This window comes from Lasioglossum baleicum, chromosome 2 (genome assembly GCF_051020765.1).
Source record: "Lasioglossum baleicum chromosome 2, iyLasBale1, whole genome shotgun sequence".
Taxonomy (NCBI): Eukaryota; Metazoa; Arthropoda; class Insecta; order Hymenoptera; family Halictidae; genus Lasioglossum; species Lasioglossum baleicum.
Genome location: NC_134930.1, coordinates 16,327,663 through 16,346,415, shown reverse-complemented (window position 1 = coordinate 16,346,415; position 18,753 = coordinate 16,327,663). Strand labels below are relative to the sequence as shown.

General features: G+C 37.6%; 3 protein-coding genes across 14 annotated transcripts in view; 2 read left to right on the top strand and 1 right to left on the bottom strand.

Moving 5' to 3' along the window:
- Nucleotides 1–68: 68 nt before the first annotated feature.
- Hip14 (palmitoyltransferase Hip14) lies at nt 69–11,269 on the top strand. 2 transcript variants are annotated; one of them, XM_076447047.1, is made up of 10 exons: nt 69–617; nt 1,869–2,109; nt 2,185–2,384; nt 2,927–3,136; nt 3,215–3,509; nt 3,577–3,777; nt 4,327–4,488; nt 5,118–5,274; nt 5,449–5,693; nt 5,978–11,269. In XM_076447047.1, the coding sequence occupies exons 2-10, from the start codon at nt 1,972–1,974 to the stop codon at nt 6,212–6,214; spliced, it is 1,845 nt and encodes a 614-aa protein (XP_076303162.1). In that variant the 5' UTR covers nt 69–617; nt 1,869–1,971; the 3' UTR covers nt 6,215–11,269. The 2 variants fall into 2 exon arrangements, with proteins under 2 accessions (XP_076303162.1, XP_076303163.1); XM_076447048.1 differs by having other exon boundaries at nt 70–617; nt 3,230–3,509.
- A 2,494-nt stretch (nt 11,270–13,763) lies between these two features.
- Nucleotides 13,764–15,728, top strand: LOC143221677 (uncharacterized). 2 transcript variants are annotated; one of them, XR_013011819.1, is made up of 5 exons: nt 13,764–14,036; nt 14,367–14,527; nt 14,669–15,117; nt 15,434–15,558; nt 15,621–15,728. XR_013011819.1 is itself a non-coding variant. In XM_076447084.1 (4 exons), the coding sequence occupies exons 1-3, from the start codon at nt 13,932–13,934 to the stop codon at nt 15,093–15,095; spliced, it is 693 nt and encodes a 230-aa protein (XP_076303199.1). In that variant the 5' UTR covers nt 13,764–13,931; the 3' UTR covers nt 15,096–15,117; nt 15,434–15,720. The 2 variants fall into 2 exon arrangements, 1 of the variants encoding a protein (XP_076303199.1); XM_076447084.1 differs by having other exon boundaries at nt 15,434–15,720.
- Nucleotides 15,718–18,753, bottom strand: part of Mob2 (MOB kinase activator 2) — an 86,169-nt gene continuing 83,133 nt past the window's right edge. For all 10 annotated transcript variants that reach the window (XM_076447067.1, XM_076447070.1, XM_076447072.1 and 7 more), the window contains 2 exons: nt 18,301–18,528; nt 15,718–16,297 (listed from right to left, as the gene is read on the bottom strand). In XM_076447067.1, the coding sequence (XP_076303182.1) occupies nt 16,227–16,297; nt 18,301–18,528 (299 nt within the window). In that variant the 3' untranslated portion in view covers nt 15,718–16,226. The remainder of the gene's footprint in view (nt 16,298–18,300; nt 18,529–18,753) is intronic.

The window sequence follows — 18,753 nt, the reverse complement described above, 5'->3', positions numbered from 1 at the left end:
ATCCTTGCGGTCATTGAGCAGAAAACTGCACTGAGTGATTGATCTATCACTGTGCCTCGTTCGTGGCATGATTCCGCTCGTTAGCCCTCGGTGGACAGGTTCGAAAATGTGTCGCCACAATCGCCGTATCACGTTCGTTTGACGAGATTGACGAATATATCGGCTACCGATCGGGCGGCTTGCGAAGCCGTTTGGTCAATAAGAAACACGGCTCGCGATAATTCGTGCAATAATGTGCATGTCGATGGAAATCGGCGGCGTATTGTTTGTCAGTGCGTAACGCGTCGCGTGTGTAACAAAACAAACAGTTCACCGTTTTCGCGCGACATCGAAGAAAATCGACATCGATTAGCGATGATACTTACCGTGCCACAAACGAGGAAAGAGCTACGTTATCCTGGATCGACGAGGAGGGAATAAAGTCAGGCAGGAGGGTATTATATTTCTATCGTGGCCGAGGGAGAAGGTCAAACTTTGTCCGGATTCTATGAGATGTACCGGCGCCCCACCCCCGCAGACTATTTGTCCTTTAAATCTAACCCCTTAAGACGCATTCGAGGGTAGCACGCCGCTGTCGTACTATGCGCGAACGTTATCAGCATTGTCATTGCTTGCAGGTAAGATACGAACGCGTTGTCAACACGTTTTCCTGAGCCGAAGATTACTTTACTTCGCTCGTAAATCATTATCGACTTCTATCGCACAGTTTAATGGTATCTTCAGGTGCCATGTCGTTTTTTGATAGAACATTGTATGCGTCGTACGAGCTAGAGAAAATATTATTGAACCATGAATTTCGGGAAATAAGACGAGGAATCACGTCGTTCGTACTTGTTTCGAGCTAGAAAACGATTGTCAATACGATCCGAGTGTTCTATAGTGGTTGTACACGTCGTATTTACAACGACCGTGTGTCTTATGAATACAAACGGCCAATTGATTGTTGCCGGTTAAATCGAGCGATATTAATCACCGGATGGGATACGCTCGTGCTGAGCGATATCAATCATTCCGCAAAACGTTCCTAGCAATATTCAAATGTCTAGAATAATGATCGATGTTGTTGAAAATACCGAAAGAATTATTTTCGGCGGTGAACAAATTGTTTTCTGCCGGGAATTTCGATCGAGTTTAGAAACGCAACAAAGAAAATTTCATAAATTAACTTTCGTGTAATTCTCATTTCTATAAAATTATTTCGAATCGTCTATATTTATATAAAAAATTACTGTATATTTTTGTAGTATTTTATAGTTGGATAACAAATATATAGATTTTCCTTATTTATCTTATTCTAACTCCAATTATTTATGACAAATCCAACACATTACTCGATCTTTGTTACTGAAATTAATAGTTACATACACTACCATCCATAAGCATTTGAACACCTTCAGATTATCGAAAATATACATGTATATTTAAAATAAGGCATCCCAATGTAACTTCTGCCACAGTATTTCTTTTGTACACTCATATAAGAGTAATAATTAATAATACTATTCAACATTAATTACAGTGTATAAAAAGATAATAAGAAAAATTGAACGAAAACTGGTTGAGCGAACACATTTAAAAGTATGGTGGTTTCAAGTTTTGCTTGAAAGTTTTGCTCTCCGCTCTATTTGTTTACTATTTCCAGGAAGAAACATTAGAAAAGCTTGTTGCTAAATTGCCTCGAATTATAAACGCCGTCATTGCCCAGCGAGGTGGATATATTGATGAATGAAGTATTTAATAACTTTCATCTATTTAATAGTAAAACTCTTAACATGTAATGCATTATAATGCTTCAAAGTAATTTAAGTTATAATGTTGATATTCATGATTCATTCTCAGAACTCATTATGAACTCATTATTATTGCAGTAATACCTCCCTAACACTAAGCAGTTCCAAAGTATCTATTCGTACACACACTTCTTCCCTGGATCTATGACTCGATTCTGAAGTCACCATCAACAAACTCACCATGTACGCGTTAAAGATGCAAGTCGCCTGCCAGGGCGAAGGCACTGGGGAGCCTGATGATCCTAGTACCCATCATCAAGAACCTGTTAGACCCCCGGCTCAAGATTGTAGCACGTTTGACATTGTTAGAGCCACCCAGGTAAAAAAGACTCCATAAAATACCTCGTACACATTTGTTATATTTTTATCATTGGATCTGTTTCGTTCTTTCCAGTACGGAGCCCTGGATCGTGTGACAGAATTGGTGGAAGCTGGTGCAGACGTGAACCAACCAGATTCAGAGACCGTAACGCTATTGCACTGGGCTGCTATAAACAATAGAAAAGATATTGTAAAGTACCTTATTGCGAAGGGGGCTGTTGTCGATGCGATCGGTGGTGAACTTGATTCTACGCCTCTGCACTGGGCTACAAGGTAAACATTGAATCATACAGCTCACATCTTGCAAATCTGCATACATTAAGGGGGTAGACTCTTGTTTCCAGGATTTCAGTAGTCAAAAACGCTAGATAAAAGATCAATCTGGGCCGCAATTGCCCTCAAAAGTCCTATTTTTACCTGCGCATGTAATTTCATAAAGCTGCTACAGCTACATGCTGCAGAATAATGAAAATTACGCCCCGTAAACGTAAAAATAGATTTTCTAGTGCTTTTGACTACTGAAAAACCCCTATCATGCAAAAGTTGTTCAAAATGTTAGATTTATAACGTATCCAAAAATAATCGAAATCAGAGGATAGTTAACTGTTCAGCGGGTTCACCAAAAGAGCTGACTATTTACACGTTCCTATAATGAAACCGAACGGATCTGTACATAGAATATAATCAGTAGCACAATTAAAAGTAGCCTGAGACCAGTGAAAGTTCTATAATACAAATCGATCAAAAGTAAACGATACGTTTATCACGGAACACTTTCAACCCAGACCAAAACCCCCTTAACTAATATATTCCAGGCAAGGTCACCTGCCGACAGTTGTGATATTAATGAGAGCAGGCGCGGACCCTACTCTCAGAGACTCTGAAGGATTCTCTTGTATTCATTTAGCAGCGCAATTTGGTCACACATCAATTGTCGCTTATCTAGTCGCAAAGGGAGTGAATCCTAACATGCCTGATAGAAGCGCGATGACACCCCTCATGTGGAGTGCCTACAAAGTGAATAGGTAATGCGAAGAAGCGATAGAATCGCGCACACCTAAAACGCCTTCCTCTGGAAACATGTTGTATCTATGACTCTGAAGTCTTTCCTTTTACAGTCTAGACCCGACGAGGTTGTTGTTAACTTTAGGAGCGTCTCACTCGCTCGCAGATAATTTCCATGGCAACACAGCTCTGCATTGGGCGATCATAGCCGAGAACAGTACAGCGATCTCCACGTTGGTTCATCATGGCGCGTCCTTGGACGTGCCGAATATCCGCGATGAGACGCCGATGACGTTGTTAGGACGTCACATTGGTGCCGCTTGGCTCGGACACAAGATCAGTCAAGAGATTCGCGAGAAACAAGGCCGGACAAGGACATGGTGTAGAGATAAGGTACCAGTCTTGATTTCTTGATAAGATTCTTTGGTTCTTTATACTCTGAATATTTTGCTTCTTTCAGAGAATGCGCTGGTACTGTATGGTCAGTACGCCGTTTATAGTTTTTTATCTAATCGGAATGATCCTTCAGAGCGGACTGGATTATCTAGTGAAATTAGGTGCCTTTGTCACTCTTTACATAGCGTTATATCTAGCGAATCATTTTATCTTTGATGAACGATTGTTTCATATTGTACCGATGTCAATTTACTTGGCTACCAAGGTGAGTTCACGAATCCTCTTAAGAAACTTATGACTAGACTACAAATCTTTATGCAAAATAAAAATTATCTGCGTCGATTGCAGGAAATAGAAACCAAATAGAATGACCTTTCTTCCCTTAATAATTTTAATAGAGGAGATACCATATATTGACATCCTCAATTTTCAAAATTTTCTTACAATTTTGAATTTCATCTATTATCATGACGATCTTAATCGGAAAAAGTACTCGTCGAATTGGTTCACACGTTAGCTTCTGTATCTCTTGGACAGATAGTAAAGAGCGTCGTATCGTGAGAGACGTGTCCCCGATAACGCACACACTAAGCAACGAGAGAGATTTTTTACGATTGATAATACCGAATAAACAGTTCTGTACGGTGCACAGACTTCTGTACGCTACACATTGTAGCTAACGTTAAGGAAAATCCAATGACCTACATGAATAACGCTAGAATAGTTTTATTCCCGTTTTTCGGGGCAAATAGTTTAGCGTTTCCACGTTCACACGAATTCTGTTATCATTCGCGATTCTTATCGTTTGTTACAGATGTGGATATACGTTACATGGGTGTTCTGGCTGGGCATACACGCTACTTGGTACTTGTGGTTATTGTTGGTAGGCGGTTCGGTACCGTTGTGGATATGTTTTTTACAGTCCTGGAGGGGCGACCCCGGTGTAATCGTAGCAACACACGAGGACAAGCTGAATGTAAGCATTTCAGAGTGCAGCACTATCGGAGCTTCAGAAAATCGATCTTTTACTGTTCATTTTAAAAGCGAACATTTTTCAAAAATTGTCCTATTATTTTATTTTTATTCACTTTTGGTTCCGTACAATTCTCGTAAAACCATGTACACTGACAGTTTGTTAACCCTCATACAGAGGGTGTACAAAGTATTCGTACACTATTTTCAATCAATTATATTTTGAAACAACCTTGATCGATTTCGATGAAACTTTGTAAATGTACATAACTTACTTAGATTTACATAATACATGTTTTAAATTTTCATTGCAGGCACAGGTACAATAACAATTTAAACCAAAAATTATTTACACATTAGCTAGTAAACTAATCCTTCTAACGTCTCAAAAAAACTCAAGCTGTTGGGTCGAATTTTGAAAAAGTTATTCGTTTTTGAAAGGTGTACGAATACTTTGTACACCCACTGTACGTCCCTCAGGGTGAAAATTCACCTATTTTTATGCTATAAAATGATTGATCTCTTTCTAAGAAATATATTTTCACTTGATCATAATAATATAATCAATTTATCAAATTTCATTTAAGTGTCTTCCTAACAACGCTACATTTTATATAATTCGATTATTCGCAGACAATTATAGAGTTAGCTGAGTCAGGCGGCTTCGAGCCTCAATCATTCTGCAGCAGTTGTTTAGTCAGAAGGCCCATGAGATCCAAGCATTGTTCCACGTGCGATCGATGCGTGGCACGTTTCGATCATCATTGCCCGTGGGTGAATAACTGCATTGGTAAGCCAATAAAAGTAATACGTTCAGAGGTGTGCTCTGTAACCTAATCGTTTAGTATTACGGCTTGGATAACGACCGCCCAGTCTAGACAATCTAATCTCGTTGTATCAAAATTCAAACAGTTTAATCGTATTGCAAAACATTTTTAACTGTCTCTTCGCCTCTGATTTCTAGGTGCGCACAACCACAAGTATTTCCTGGGGTTTCTGGCGTCACTGTTGGGCCTCTGCATCGTTGTTTTATCCGCTAGTGTACAGTATTGGAAGTTTGAATGCTGGACAAACTTAACGAATGGCCATACTGCTGACAACTATCTCGTCGCAGCGGCTACATGTGACGCGTGGGTCATGTGGATCACTGCTAATACGTCCTTGCACTTCTTCTGGGTTGGCACGTTGCTGGCGTGCCAGTGTTATCAGGTATAACATTTATTTACACAAGCTAATACTGTATTATAAATTTCAAATGAAACACTTAAAATAGTAGGAAGTTGTTGGCAACAAAATTGAAAAATAATTCGGAGTGCAAAGGGTTAATATCGAATAATACTTTCGTCGACTGAAGTCGTTGTCGGTTACAGTTATTGTCGGTCAAATTTGGAGTCTGTGAAAACTGTGTCGGTGATTTCTGATTTCCATGGGACCCTCCCTGAACATTGTGTCACCGTTGCCAAGTTGCATATCTAACTGCACCCTGTTTTCAGATAATGGTTCTCGGAATGACAACGAACGAGCGCATGAACGCCGGGCGGTACACTCACTTCAAGCAAGGAAATCCCTTCCACCGCGGTGCCCTTCAGAACGCAGCGGACTTCTGCAACGTCAGCTTCTGCGGACTAAAAGCAAAGCCCAGCTCGGATTGGTTGCACAGCTTCGATCACAAACAGAGCATCGAGAAATTGCCGTTGCTCGCTACCAAGGACAACTTCCAATACATATAGATGATTCTCCCCTATCAAGGAAAAGGAACTGTCTTACGGGTGACGCGTTCATTCCAGCCGTCAGAAGCTAAACAAAAAAGAAAAGTGTATCATATCATTTCCGCCTGAAGCACGTCTCTGGGCCACTAAACGGAGTACACTCCCGCAAACAATGTTTTTGCGAACGAGTCCGTCGTTCCAGGAGCTCCAAACGGTTTTTGCGTATAACAGGATTGAATTGCGTATCGCAAAAAAAGTAATTTTTTCGTACACATCCGACGAACCCACCGGGACATTGAAAACGCGCGTCTACATGTAAAAAGACTGTTCTACGAGCCGTAAGTATGCGTGTCCTCCCATTCGTTAGCATTTTTTCCGTATATTTTCTATTCTACGGGCATCGAACAACATGCACAAGTACTTCGAACAACTTTCTCCAAAGGATCGCCTCGGCGAGCTCTCCTTTCGACCACCTGTATTTATTGCTATCTACTCCCAAAGGGATTTATTTACAACGCATTGTAAATATCTGTGTTTCACGTGTGAGCGTGACGTAGTCATTAGCCCTTCCGCGAAGGCAAATTTCGATATATACTACTGTGCAAAAGAAAGAAGCATATTTAATAGAAAAGCGTAAAAAATCGAATAAGAACACAGTAAGTTTCGAAAAAGGATTCCGCTGTTTAATTGATAGTCCTGAGAATATGTGTTATTGCGGACTATCTAATACTTTAAATGCAATAAGTCAATCATTGTACAATACAATTTCTACATAGAGATATTGTTTATCATTATATCTCATAATTATACTGGGTGCTTCTTTCTTTTGCACAGTAGTTTAGCTATAGGATTTTTCGAAAGGTAGGTTAAAGGTACTGGTTACCATGCGTCACCCGGTTATTGGACACAAAACAAACTTTTTCGAAATTAATAAAAATAACACGAAGTAGCTAGTATTGCTTCATTTATTTTTAAAAATAAAATTCATGTTTCCCCTTCGTATTTATATACGAAAGTATTAAAGTATTACAATCATCTTTGTTTAGTTTCCGATTATAGGAAATGCTAAGAAACTATGATACGCCAGAGGATAATAAAATAATGATTTTATTGTGCTACTGCATGAAATAATTAATTAATTAATTAATTTGTCATCACAAATTTCTTGTGTCCGTTAAATAGGACCAAAACTTCGTTAATATTTCTTTTGCTTGCCAACAATATCGTCCAGAAAAATGTGACAATACAGAGGAGAGGTTGATAATCAATCGTTTATCAGAAAAAATGCAAAATAAATTACGGAATGTAACTGGTATCTTTACCGTATATTGAAATGATCGAAACACTGAATCGTATTACACTAAACTTCTATTATTTATTTATTCGTGACTGTATCGACGTACTGAATTATTAGTACGTATCCTAAATGGTAAAATTTGCCAGTTTGCGAAAGGGTTAAACACTAGTACATCGACGCTCGTTTCCGAGAATTGTTTTTTAGTTATTCGGAACACCGTGTGGAAGGGATAATTTCAAATCATATCGAAGAAAAATACCTATGTAAGAAAGAACCATGACAGTCAGTTCTACGAGATCAATGTATGACGTACTTTTTAATGATATTATTTATTATAATTGTTTGTACTTTGTAGCTTGTAAGCCGTAGGGAATACATCCACGGAGAAGAGACAAACAGCAATATCGTCGCAACTATTTGCTAAATGCCTTTCAAACTACAAAAATCTCTGTGTTAAACAATGCGAACAGCTCGGAACAACTTCGTCAAGAGACAAACATTGACAAAAAAAGAAAGAAAGATAATTATTAATTGCTGATTATGCATTACGGCGTACATATACACGTGTAAGAAGACTACGTTTAAGGATTTGAATTAAGAAGCAAAAACCGAACACGCTGCTGCTAAACCGAGACAGATGATTTTTGAATTGCATATTACTACCGTTGGCCGTGTAAAATCTGTTCTTTCATACTTACCAGTAAGTTTCACCTGTCTTCATTAAGTGCCACGCTTGTATTCTCCGAAGGACATCCATCTCTACAGGGTATCCCGAAAATGTTGTACTTCCTCGAAAGAAGTGATTCCCGAGGTCATTTGATGCAACTTGTTTCCTTTGCAAAAATCTTCTCCGCGGTTTTGTTTAGGAGTTATTAACGAAAAGGAGAAACATTAACACTTGGTTTCTAATATTCCTAATTTTCGATTATTAAGATTATAAAGATGCTTTCCCGAGGAATTATTTACCAAATTTCTTTCTTTGGGTATATATTATTGGAAAAATGGCCATAAATTTGGATAGATACATTCTTGTTATGTTTATAAAATAATGTGAAACAGTTATTTCTAGAGCTCCGTAAGGAGAAACTGGCTTAGAGTCACCTCAGGAATCACAGTTTTCTGCTTCTTACGCTTTTTCTGGGACACCCTGTATACTTATGTAAAACTCTTTACACTTCTTAATCTCTCACAAGGTTTGATTAACGTCGATCTATCTAATTCGTTCTTAATTGCATTGCGTAAACGAGGCAAAACAGCGAGCGTCTTAACGATAGCAATATAAAACTATTTACAAAATAGAGCGTATACATAACAATTGTTTACCAATGTCTGTTCCAATGGGTGTCACACGTGAATAATATCGTGAAACATTTTCGAGAATCTGTCTTATTGTAGGTAGTGATTGAAGAAAACAGAAAACCACGAAAAAGAATAGAACGGTCTGGAACACAGACACGCAGAGAACAAAGGGAAATTTTGTACGACAATTAACGGGAGGCGACGATAAGTGTACGCTATAAGGATCAACTTGGTCAAGTTCAATGTTCTTTCACATTCCAAGCCATGTACTCGCGCCTGTAATTATTAGACTGCCGATTTTATGCGTTTCAGAGAAAAAGCGAGCAAAAGGTACATACGAATTTCTACTTGGTCTCTGTGCCTTGCAATCGATACAAAAAATGTTGCGCAAAGATCCGCAGTCTAGTAATTATTAATTTCTTCTTTTACCTGAATGTTAGTACACATACGTCTATGTATACTTCCGGATTAAATTATTGTCAGCCACTGAAACGTATTCGAGCGAAACACGCTGTCACCGACAGTGTCACTGTTAAGGTTGCAGGTACCCACGTCAATTCCACTTTTTATCATTGTTAGAAACGACAGAAAGTTGTGTTGCGCGCACAATTATCGCGACAAAATAAAAAGAAATTGTCAAATTGTACGATCGATCGCAACCTTAGCAGGAGTTAGACTCAATTGGCAGGGAACGGTTCGATTTTGTCGTTCGGTAGGCGATTTTCTGTCAATGATTACAACAATCTCCATCGACGGAGTGTGCATACATTTGACATCGCATTTCGAATAGGTGCCTAAATGTTTCATCGTAAACTAGCACGTAACGTGTGTTACAGATTGAAACGTGTCAGCTGTATGTTAAGTTTTTGACGTAACACTAACTCTCGGTAGCGTCTAGAAGACAAACCACACGATGCGAAAACTTGGTTGTTTGGTCGTCTTGGGTTGGAAGTGTTTACGTGATAAACAAGACAGGCATGGAATAGTGAACTGTATCGTTTACTTTTTATCGATTTGTATTATAGAACTTTCACTGGTCTCAGGCTACTTTTAATTGTGTGCGACTGATTATATTCTATGTACAGATCCATTCGGTTTCATTATACGAACGTGTAAATAGTCAGCTGTTTCGGTGAACCCACAGAGCAGTTAACTATCCTCCGATTTCGATTATTTTTCGACAGAGTTGTGTCGAATTACGATTGAATACAATGTAATTGAATTACTTCAATTACATTGTATTCAATTATTTCGTAATTAGAAATTCAGTCGCTTCATTCAATTAAACTACAACGTCATTTGTAATTCTGGTCTGTTATTCAATTAAATCACAATGTAATTCGATTTTACAATTGAAACAATTACAAAGAGGTGGAGAGAGAAAAAGATTAGTAGCAATGATGAACATTCGTTTGAACATGTGTATATAAAATACAATGTAATTAAATTACAATGTATTTCAATTAGCACAACTCTGTTTTTGGATACGTTATAAATCTAACATTTCGAACAACTTTTGCACGACAGTCGGAGTCTCACTATAAAACGTTCAAAGAAGAAAGTTATTGGAAATATCAATTTCTACAACGTATCCAAAAATCATCGTAATCGAATGATAGGTAACTGTTCTGCAAGTTCACCGCTCTATTATTCCGATTGTACTTTTCTTTAACGCACCTGTGTACAGAACAGAGTTAACATTCAGTACATCCTGTCTTCTATAGCATTATCAGTCGAGAGATATATTTCTCAAAGCGTGGACCTCATGTACAGAATGTTAAACAAACGACGTTTATATACGAAAACGTTGGGAAGCGTTAGGGAGTCGATGATATTAATTCAGAATCGAATACTCGATTGTCGGAATTTAATTGATGAAACATGTGTATAAATATTCTAAATACAAGCGTAAGTTAAGCGAGAATTGATTTGTATCAGACTGCTCGATTGATCGTCGAAACGAATGGCGTTTGTTAGGTGTAACCTTCTTTTTTAATATATATATATATATATTTATGCGTATTTCCGTTCTAGTCTGACCGATATTAGAGGTAACTCGACGTTTAGGTTTCGTTTAATTAACAATTAACCCTCGGGAGGCCGGAAGCCAATTGTTTTATAAACAAATTATACCTTAGATCCATTCAAATCCCAATTTATCAATTTTCTTTTAGACACTGGATTACCAGTTTTAAAAAATTTTTTAAAATGTTTCTTGTAGCTGAGTCTATAAACTTTCTCGATCACAATAATACAGCGAGACATAGTGAAAACTTTACATCATACATGAAAGACATTACACTACTGTGCAAAAGAAAGAAGCATATTTAATAGAAAAGCGTAAAAAATCGAATAACACAGTAAATTTTGAAAAAGGGTTCCGCTGTTTAATTGAATAGTTCTGAGAACATTTGTTATTGCGGATTATCTAATACTTTAAATGCAATAAATCATTGTACAATACGATACAATTTCTACAAGATATTGTTTGTCATTATATCTTATAATTCTACACTGGTTGCTTCTTCCTTTTGGACAGTAGTGTATTTGAAATGTACATCGAAACGTACGTGATTAACAATCTAAGTTAGCCAATGGAAATGAGGAAAGTGTACGAAACTTTCGGGTCCCAGGAGACCCGGGCACCGCCGCCTGAGGGTTCACCAGTCACGATACTCTGTAAGTGAGCGCGACGAACACTTATCTGGTCTCCGTTCACCAACGAAAATCGGGGGGAGCCGGTAACCAAGAATGCATTTGAACATTTTGAAGAAGCATACACGCAATAAACGAACAAATATACAATACAACACGGGACAAATTTTTATAATTGATGTTTTGACATATTTTACTTGTGCGTTGCGAACGTCTACTTTGACAGGTATACATATTGCTACTTTGTGCAAAGGGAAACGGGTTGTTTGACGGCACAATTAAAAGATGACAGACACGCAAGCACTTGAATATTTAGATAGTAGTTGATAAACAACAACAAAACGAAAAAAAAAACAGAAAATACGTGTTTCCGATGGAAGGACAGTAAATGTAATCTTGTAAAACATTTTTGCGACTTGTTACACATTTGGAATATATATATATTATATATTATATATAATGCCTCCTTGCGAACGATACACGTCGCGTAGACCAGCTTACAGCTGCTGTATCGAATCTTGCTAGACTAAAACTAAAAACTGTTCTACAAATACTTCCAACCGAATCGATGTAAATATATATTTCTTTTTTCCGTTCATCTTCAAGCTGCGTTTGAAACGATTCAGAAAATTTAGCGAGACGTTGGAAGTCTAAGAAATTTTGGTAAATAATTGCGGATTTAAATCAAAATAACTATGTGTCATAAAACGAATAAAAAGGAAAATGATCAATTACTTGTTATTCATTGAACTGTGGCACTGTTTATAGAAAATAGTATTTATATATAATGTACAAAAAAGATATCCCTTGAGATTCGATTTACCAGAGTCAACTTTAAACTGCGGATCGTATTATGCAAAATAAAAATTGCTGCATTGGTTGCAAGAAATAGAAACCAAATTGAATGCTATTTGTTTCCTTAATTATTTTAATTGAGGAGAAATCACGTATTGACATCTTCAATTTTTCAAATATTTCATAATTTTGAATTTCAATTTTACTATAAACGCATAAAGATCCGCAGTCTATTTATTATTTATACTAGAAACTTGTTTTTCGTTCATAGTTGCTGTCCACCCACCCTTTTTTCTTCTGTATCGTCAAATTTTTCTGAACGACTTTGTTAAAGAGCAGTTTTGGTCCTATTTAGTGGACACAAGAAAGTGATGACAAATTAATTAATTAACTTTTTTTTATGCCGTAGCACAATAAAATCATTATTTTATTATCCTCCGATGTATCACAGTTTTTATAATATCTTAAACAAAAATTATTGTAATACTTTTGATTTATACGAAGTTTAAACATCAATTTTATTTAAAAAAATGAATTCGCTATTGATAATCGGATGAGGTACGGTAACTTTCGAGAAACAGACCATGTATATATCTTTTCTACTAATTTTTGCGAACATTTGAACGCAGTTAACCATGTTCACTGTCGTTCGACAGTTCAGTTCAATTCAGTTGTAGTTCGATGTTAATTTAATTTTAATGTTCGTTTAATTCAGTTCGTTTTTTCGGGAAATGCGTTTATCATGGTTTCCGCAGACGAGTATCCTTGCGTCGATGAAACGGAAGCTTCAAATATATCATCCTTGCAGTCGGATAGCTGTGGGATCGACACTAGCCTCAAAGAGTCGCATGCAGAACCTATAAACAAAGAGGGTAACGTTCTCCAGGAATATAATTGTATATAAGCCAGGAGAAATATCAATTAAGCGGTACGCTTGTTAAGTTAAAGAGTGCTCATGTCGCAAGCTGCATGGAACTGTAAACCGAGGAGTTCCGGCAGATCACTATGGCAGAACAGACGCAGCTGAGCTATCCCCTAAGAAAGAGCCGTTGGCTAACAAGCAGCCTATGGAAATACAATCGACAGCGCCGTGCTTATGTCACGCTCATAAGATGTAACACGATCACTTTCACGCGACGTGGCATAATTATTTATTAATTTACATTACGATTCCAGGGCCTACACTTTGCCGTTGAAATACAAGAATGGTAATCGATCGAGAGTTTATAGTCAGAGTTGGACATCGACAATACCGTTAATCGTTTTTAACTCGGTTGATTAATTAATCATATTTTTTATATTTTAATTTTAATTTTTTTTATATTAGAACATTTTTGTACATCATAATTTCTTAAAATGTTGGAATCTATTCAGAATTATTTTCCTTTTTATTGATAGAATTAAGCGATGAGCTAATAAATTAATCCTTAATTGCAATCGATAATTGAATGTTTCGACTGTAATCATTGCAGGATAATTACAATTGATAATCGAATATTTTGATTGTAACCGTTTAGCGGCTAATTGTAATTGATAATCGAATATTTCAACTACAATGAATAAAATCGGTAACTGGTATGAAATATTGCCCAACTCTGTGAAAAATTATAATACTGCTGTGCATGTTCATTGTTCAATTCTAACTGCATTCTTTCGGTTTATTTTCCAGCTGCACCGACTCGCCCGCCTCTTATGTGTCCTTTTAAATGGAAATGGTCTAAAAAAGATCATACTAACAGGAAAGATAAAACATACAAAGTTAGATTAACACAACAGAAGTGTCCTCATTATGCTGAGGTACTATGAAGAGGATAATTCCTCTGTTTACTTTAAACGCCATAATTAGTGTCTTCACCTTGGGATTACCTCCTTACATACGAGGCAGTAGGGTTGCCACGTTTCAGGGTTTAAGTTATTACACACTTAAAAAGTGGAAAAGGATGAATCATAAATTTACGAAAGCAGAAACAATACATACAAGAATATGTCCTAACATACATATAGTAGCTCTAATTGAACTATTCATGAACACAATTACAATACAATTTACACGAACACTTAAATAAAAATGATTTGATAACAAGATTGAATAATAAAACCTAATAATAATATTCTCTTTCAATCTAGCCCTTCATGTGCTGCGAAATATCCGAAGGTATACCAAACAAGAGATGCACCAAAACACCAAAACCAATCACACCACCGAAACCGGAAGAAACCCCAAAACCTGAAGAACCGAGTCCAATGGAGAAGATTGAGATTTATTATTTCGATCATGGGAATTCCGCGTAGGTGCAATCACGCTTCTACACGAAACACATTTTCAAACATCAACAGAATAAACTTGAAGATGTACAAACACCAAAAAGAAACAAAAACAATCCGAACAAAGGAGCTGTTGTAAAAGGATTCATATTTTTTTCGCACAGATATTTCCGAACAACGGACTCTCCGCCGATTTTAGCGACAGAAAAATGCGCAGAGAAGACGGACCAAGCAGCAACACGATTTTGGGCTGAAATATTCGGGACAGTCCACATCGGCACCGCGTTTGTCACCGCGTTTATCCTTCAACTAATTCGCTTTGTGCTCTACAGCATTATCAGACCGCTCACCGTGGGCATTCTGCAAATGTTTGCGGATTATTTCATAAAACCCTGCCTGTCCATCCTGTTCAACGCTATTATTCAGCCTGTGTTGATTCTGTTCTACAACATTGCCACATCTTTGAAGGACCTCTGCGAACCCATCGCAGAGGCAGTTGGTCTATTCTTGAGGGAGATTGCTAACTTGTTTGCAGCGATTAGGATAGTGGAAGTGAAACAGGGTGTCCCTTCTACTGTCGCTTGCACTTGACGGAAGAGAATGTGTTTCCATTGTAAGTGCAAAGTTTATAGAAATCTTCGCTTGCGAAACAAATATATGTGGAACTTCTTAACACTTTACCTACCGGAAGCCTATTAGTAGGATTCTCAATAATTGTGCTGTACCAACAGAAAGCATAGAAATTTTCTTTTACATTGCAATCTTAAATGAAACTATTAGTTCACAATGAAAATTGCTGTTGCTAATTAAAGGTTCCATTAAAAAGTGTTCAGTGATGTACAATAATCACCGGTCGGTAATGTGTTAACATCACTTGCGAAACAAAAGTATACCTTAACGATGATCATTTGTACCTTGCGGCGAGGTAGAAGGTGATTTGGTTTTGGAGAAACTGGAGACAGGATTTTAAGAGGACCTGGAACTCTTTTGCCGAAAATACTCGCAGGATCAAAACAGAATAGCGAAAGATCTATAATCTGCGTAAATGTATACTGTACGTTCGAGTGAATAATAATTATTGTTAATTAGCTGTACCTGATAGTATTTTCATCGTAGAGTGGCATAAAAAGGCTTCGTTTACAACGAGGGACATTGTTCGAGCAATGCCGATTCCAGGACTGGAAATAAAAAGAGTTTGAACGAAAATAACACGTGCCTTAACACCAGGTATATATTTGGTATTACTTTAACTTTACAATATTATTATCGTTTCATTCGCTTTGTCTCATATCGTTATTTGTATTTTTTTTTTTACAGAACAAATTATCTCTTATAGCAACTAACTTTGTCAATAATAATCAATAATCATCCTTCGTCTCTTCCGTATATCTTACTGTTTAATAAATTATGTACAATCTCACAAACAACAAACGGAGGAACCTAATTACATCATGTAGTTGTTGTTCACACTTCGCTATGTACAGGTACTACTGGTTTTTACAGAATTGCGCTTTCGCTCCACCTGCGTGTGGTCGTTTATCCTTTCTTTTTAAACTCTGTTGCTCGCATATTCTATGTTTAAAAAAAAAGAGAGAGAGACAGAGAAAGAGAGGGAAGGGGAGAAGGGAGAGAAAGAGAGAAAAAATTAAAACGGTGGAAAACAAACGCCTATCGTCACCTAGTCTCAGGAACTGCAACCTCTGGCTTGCTGTGCATTGCGATCTAGGTGGCTGTGGTCGGAGTCTCCTGGATGGCTAAGGTTTGTGAAGGCGCAGATGATGATGTCGAGTCACCTGGAACCAGAAGATCACTGTTAATCATTGTAATCCCATCATGCTTGTCGAAGACAATAAAAATGTACCATTATTTTCTTAGAATGAAGTTCATTTTTGACTGTGGCAACCATCTGTAATTCTAGTGAATTGAGGGGGTACACTCTTCTTTTTTTCGGGACTTGTCAGTGGATAAAAGATCAATCTAGGCTGCGATCGCCCTCAAAAGTCCTATTTTTACGTTTACGAGGCGTAAAAATTGGACTTTTGAGGGCGATTGTGGCACAGATTGATCTTTTATCTGGCACTTTTGACTACTGAAAACCCCCATTTTTGCATTATCGAGAAATGAGAAGGCGCATTCTGCACCCTTGCAATCCTAGAAACGAGTCTACACACTTTTCTGTAAATTGTTAGTTATATAGACCTTCGAAGACCACTTAAAAATATACCAACAACTGAAAAGCTTCAATAAACTCATCAAAAAGCATGAAGATAATGGAATAAAAACGTTTTAAAATTGATACACACTTCAACTAATCTTTTTGGCTATGGCTGCCATTTTTAGAAGCTTGATATACGGCATTACTTTGTAAATTACCAATCGTTGGTCCTTAACACTAAAACTACCAGCACTGAAAGCGATTAAAATGTTTTAGCTGACAAAAATGACAAGGCTCTATTTATTTAGATTCCGTGCAATTTTTATAGCAATATGCGCTTGGATAAAGAAATTTATCGAATCATTTTCCATGTAAGCAACGCCATAATTACAATAATTATAAAATCAAAAATGTAAGACCGGTCATTTGACCGGCAATGGCAGGTTTAGTGTTAAGAAACATGTGGACTTCGAAGAAATTGAAACGAATGTACAACGCAATAGTGAAGGAAAATGCAAAGATGTTTTCCTCGAGGCCGAAGAGATTAAACAAAAACATGAACATGCATATAGATATTCGACGACCATTATCCCGGTGTGCGTCACCACGTCCATTTATGTAACCGCGCGATTTTAGTGGGTCGGTATCGCTTGTATCGTTATACATATACAGGGTGTACCGTAATTGATGGTGCAAATAGGAAGGGGTTGGACGATAACATAATTTTGCCCTCCTTTTTCCTATCTGCTCTCCTACGTGGGACGGCACTGACTAACACATTGAGTGCCACTTTAATTTAACGATTTTCAGACCACTTCGCCGTTTTATTTTATTATTCGGCGATTTTCATAATTTTTAATCGTCCACAACTCGTAAACCAATTGTTCAAGTTCTACGAAATTTTCAGCATGTATGTACTTTGCTATTAATTACGAGACTGACTGTATATATTCTCCTATACTTGAACTTCTAAATACAATATTCTAGCGAGGCGATTATCAGTGTACTTGAACTCGAAGCAGTTTAGTTTAATTTTCGTTTGAATACTACCTCTTAAGGGTGTAGACTCGTTTCCAGGATTGCAAGATGGGTTTTTCAGTAGTCAAAAGCGCTAGTGAAAGATCAATGTAGGCCACAATCGCCCTCAAAAGTCCTATTTTTACGTTTACAAGGCGTAATTTGCACTCGCAGCTTTACGAAAACAGTTACATGCGCAGCTTTATGCTTCTGAATAATGCAAATTACGTCTTGTAAACGTAAAAATGGGACCTTTGAGGGCGATTGCGGCCTAGATTGATCTTTCACCTAGCACTTTTGAGTACTGGAAATGAAGCAGTTGGCTAGCACTTTAGAAATGAAGTCTAGGATTAATTAGAAACGAGTCTACCCCCTTAACAAATAAATTCTTCTGAACCTTGATACACACAGGTATCTTCACAAGTGTTATAAAACTGAATGATCTCAGTTTATATATCACTAAATTATCTCAGGGACTCATTGGCTCGTGAGCTCTTCACATGGCAGTGAATGTGTCGAGGGTTGAAAAAGTGAAAGAAGAAAGAGAGTCACTCTTTCAGATTTAGACACAAGGTCTCGGCAGCGGTTGCATAATAATATCGACCGTGGTTGGTCGAGCCTTACCCAAGAGGGCAGCCTCTAAGTCCCCCAAGATCTCCGTTTCCTTGGGATCGATCAGGTTGAAGCGTTGATTAAGGAGCGTGAGGTGGGCGAACACACAATTGAGGTGAGCGTGCAACCCCAATAGTGCTACCTCTCTGAAGTGGCAGTGGTAAATGTGTGCCACCACGTGGTACAGTAGCCGCAGGATCTTACGCACTATCGATTCGAACGAGCTAGGAAATTCATTTGCTGGAACATCAACGAAAACGAGTGATTAATACCGTTATTGCTTCCTTCCCTTCGCAAGCGCATCATTCGTTGCGCTACCCTCGAGTTTCTACAACGTTGTACCATGCTAGAGCTTAGGCAGAAACTGGTTCTTCAATTTTTGGAAAACAGGAAAACGGAGAATACTTCTTACTGAATATTTTTTAATAAAATATAAGAATAATTTGGCAAGTATATATATTTTTT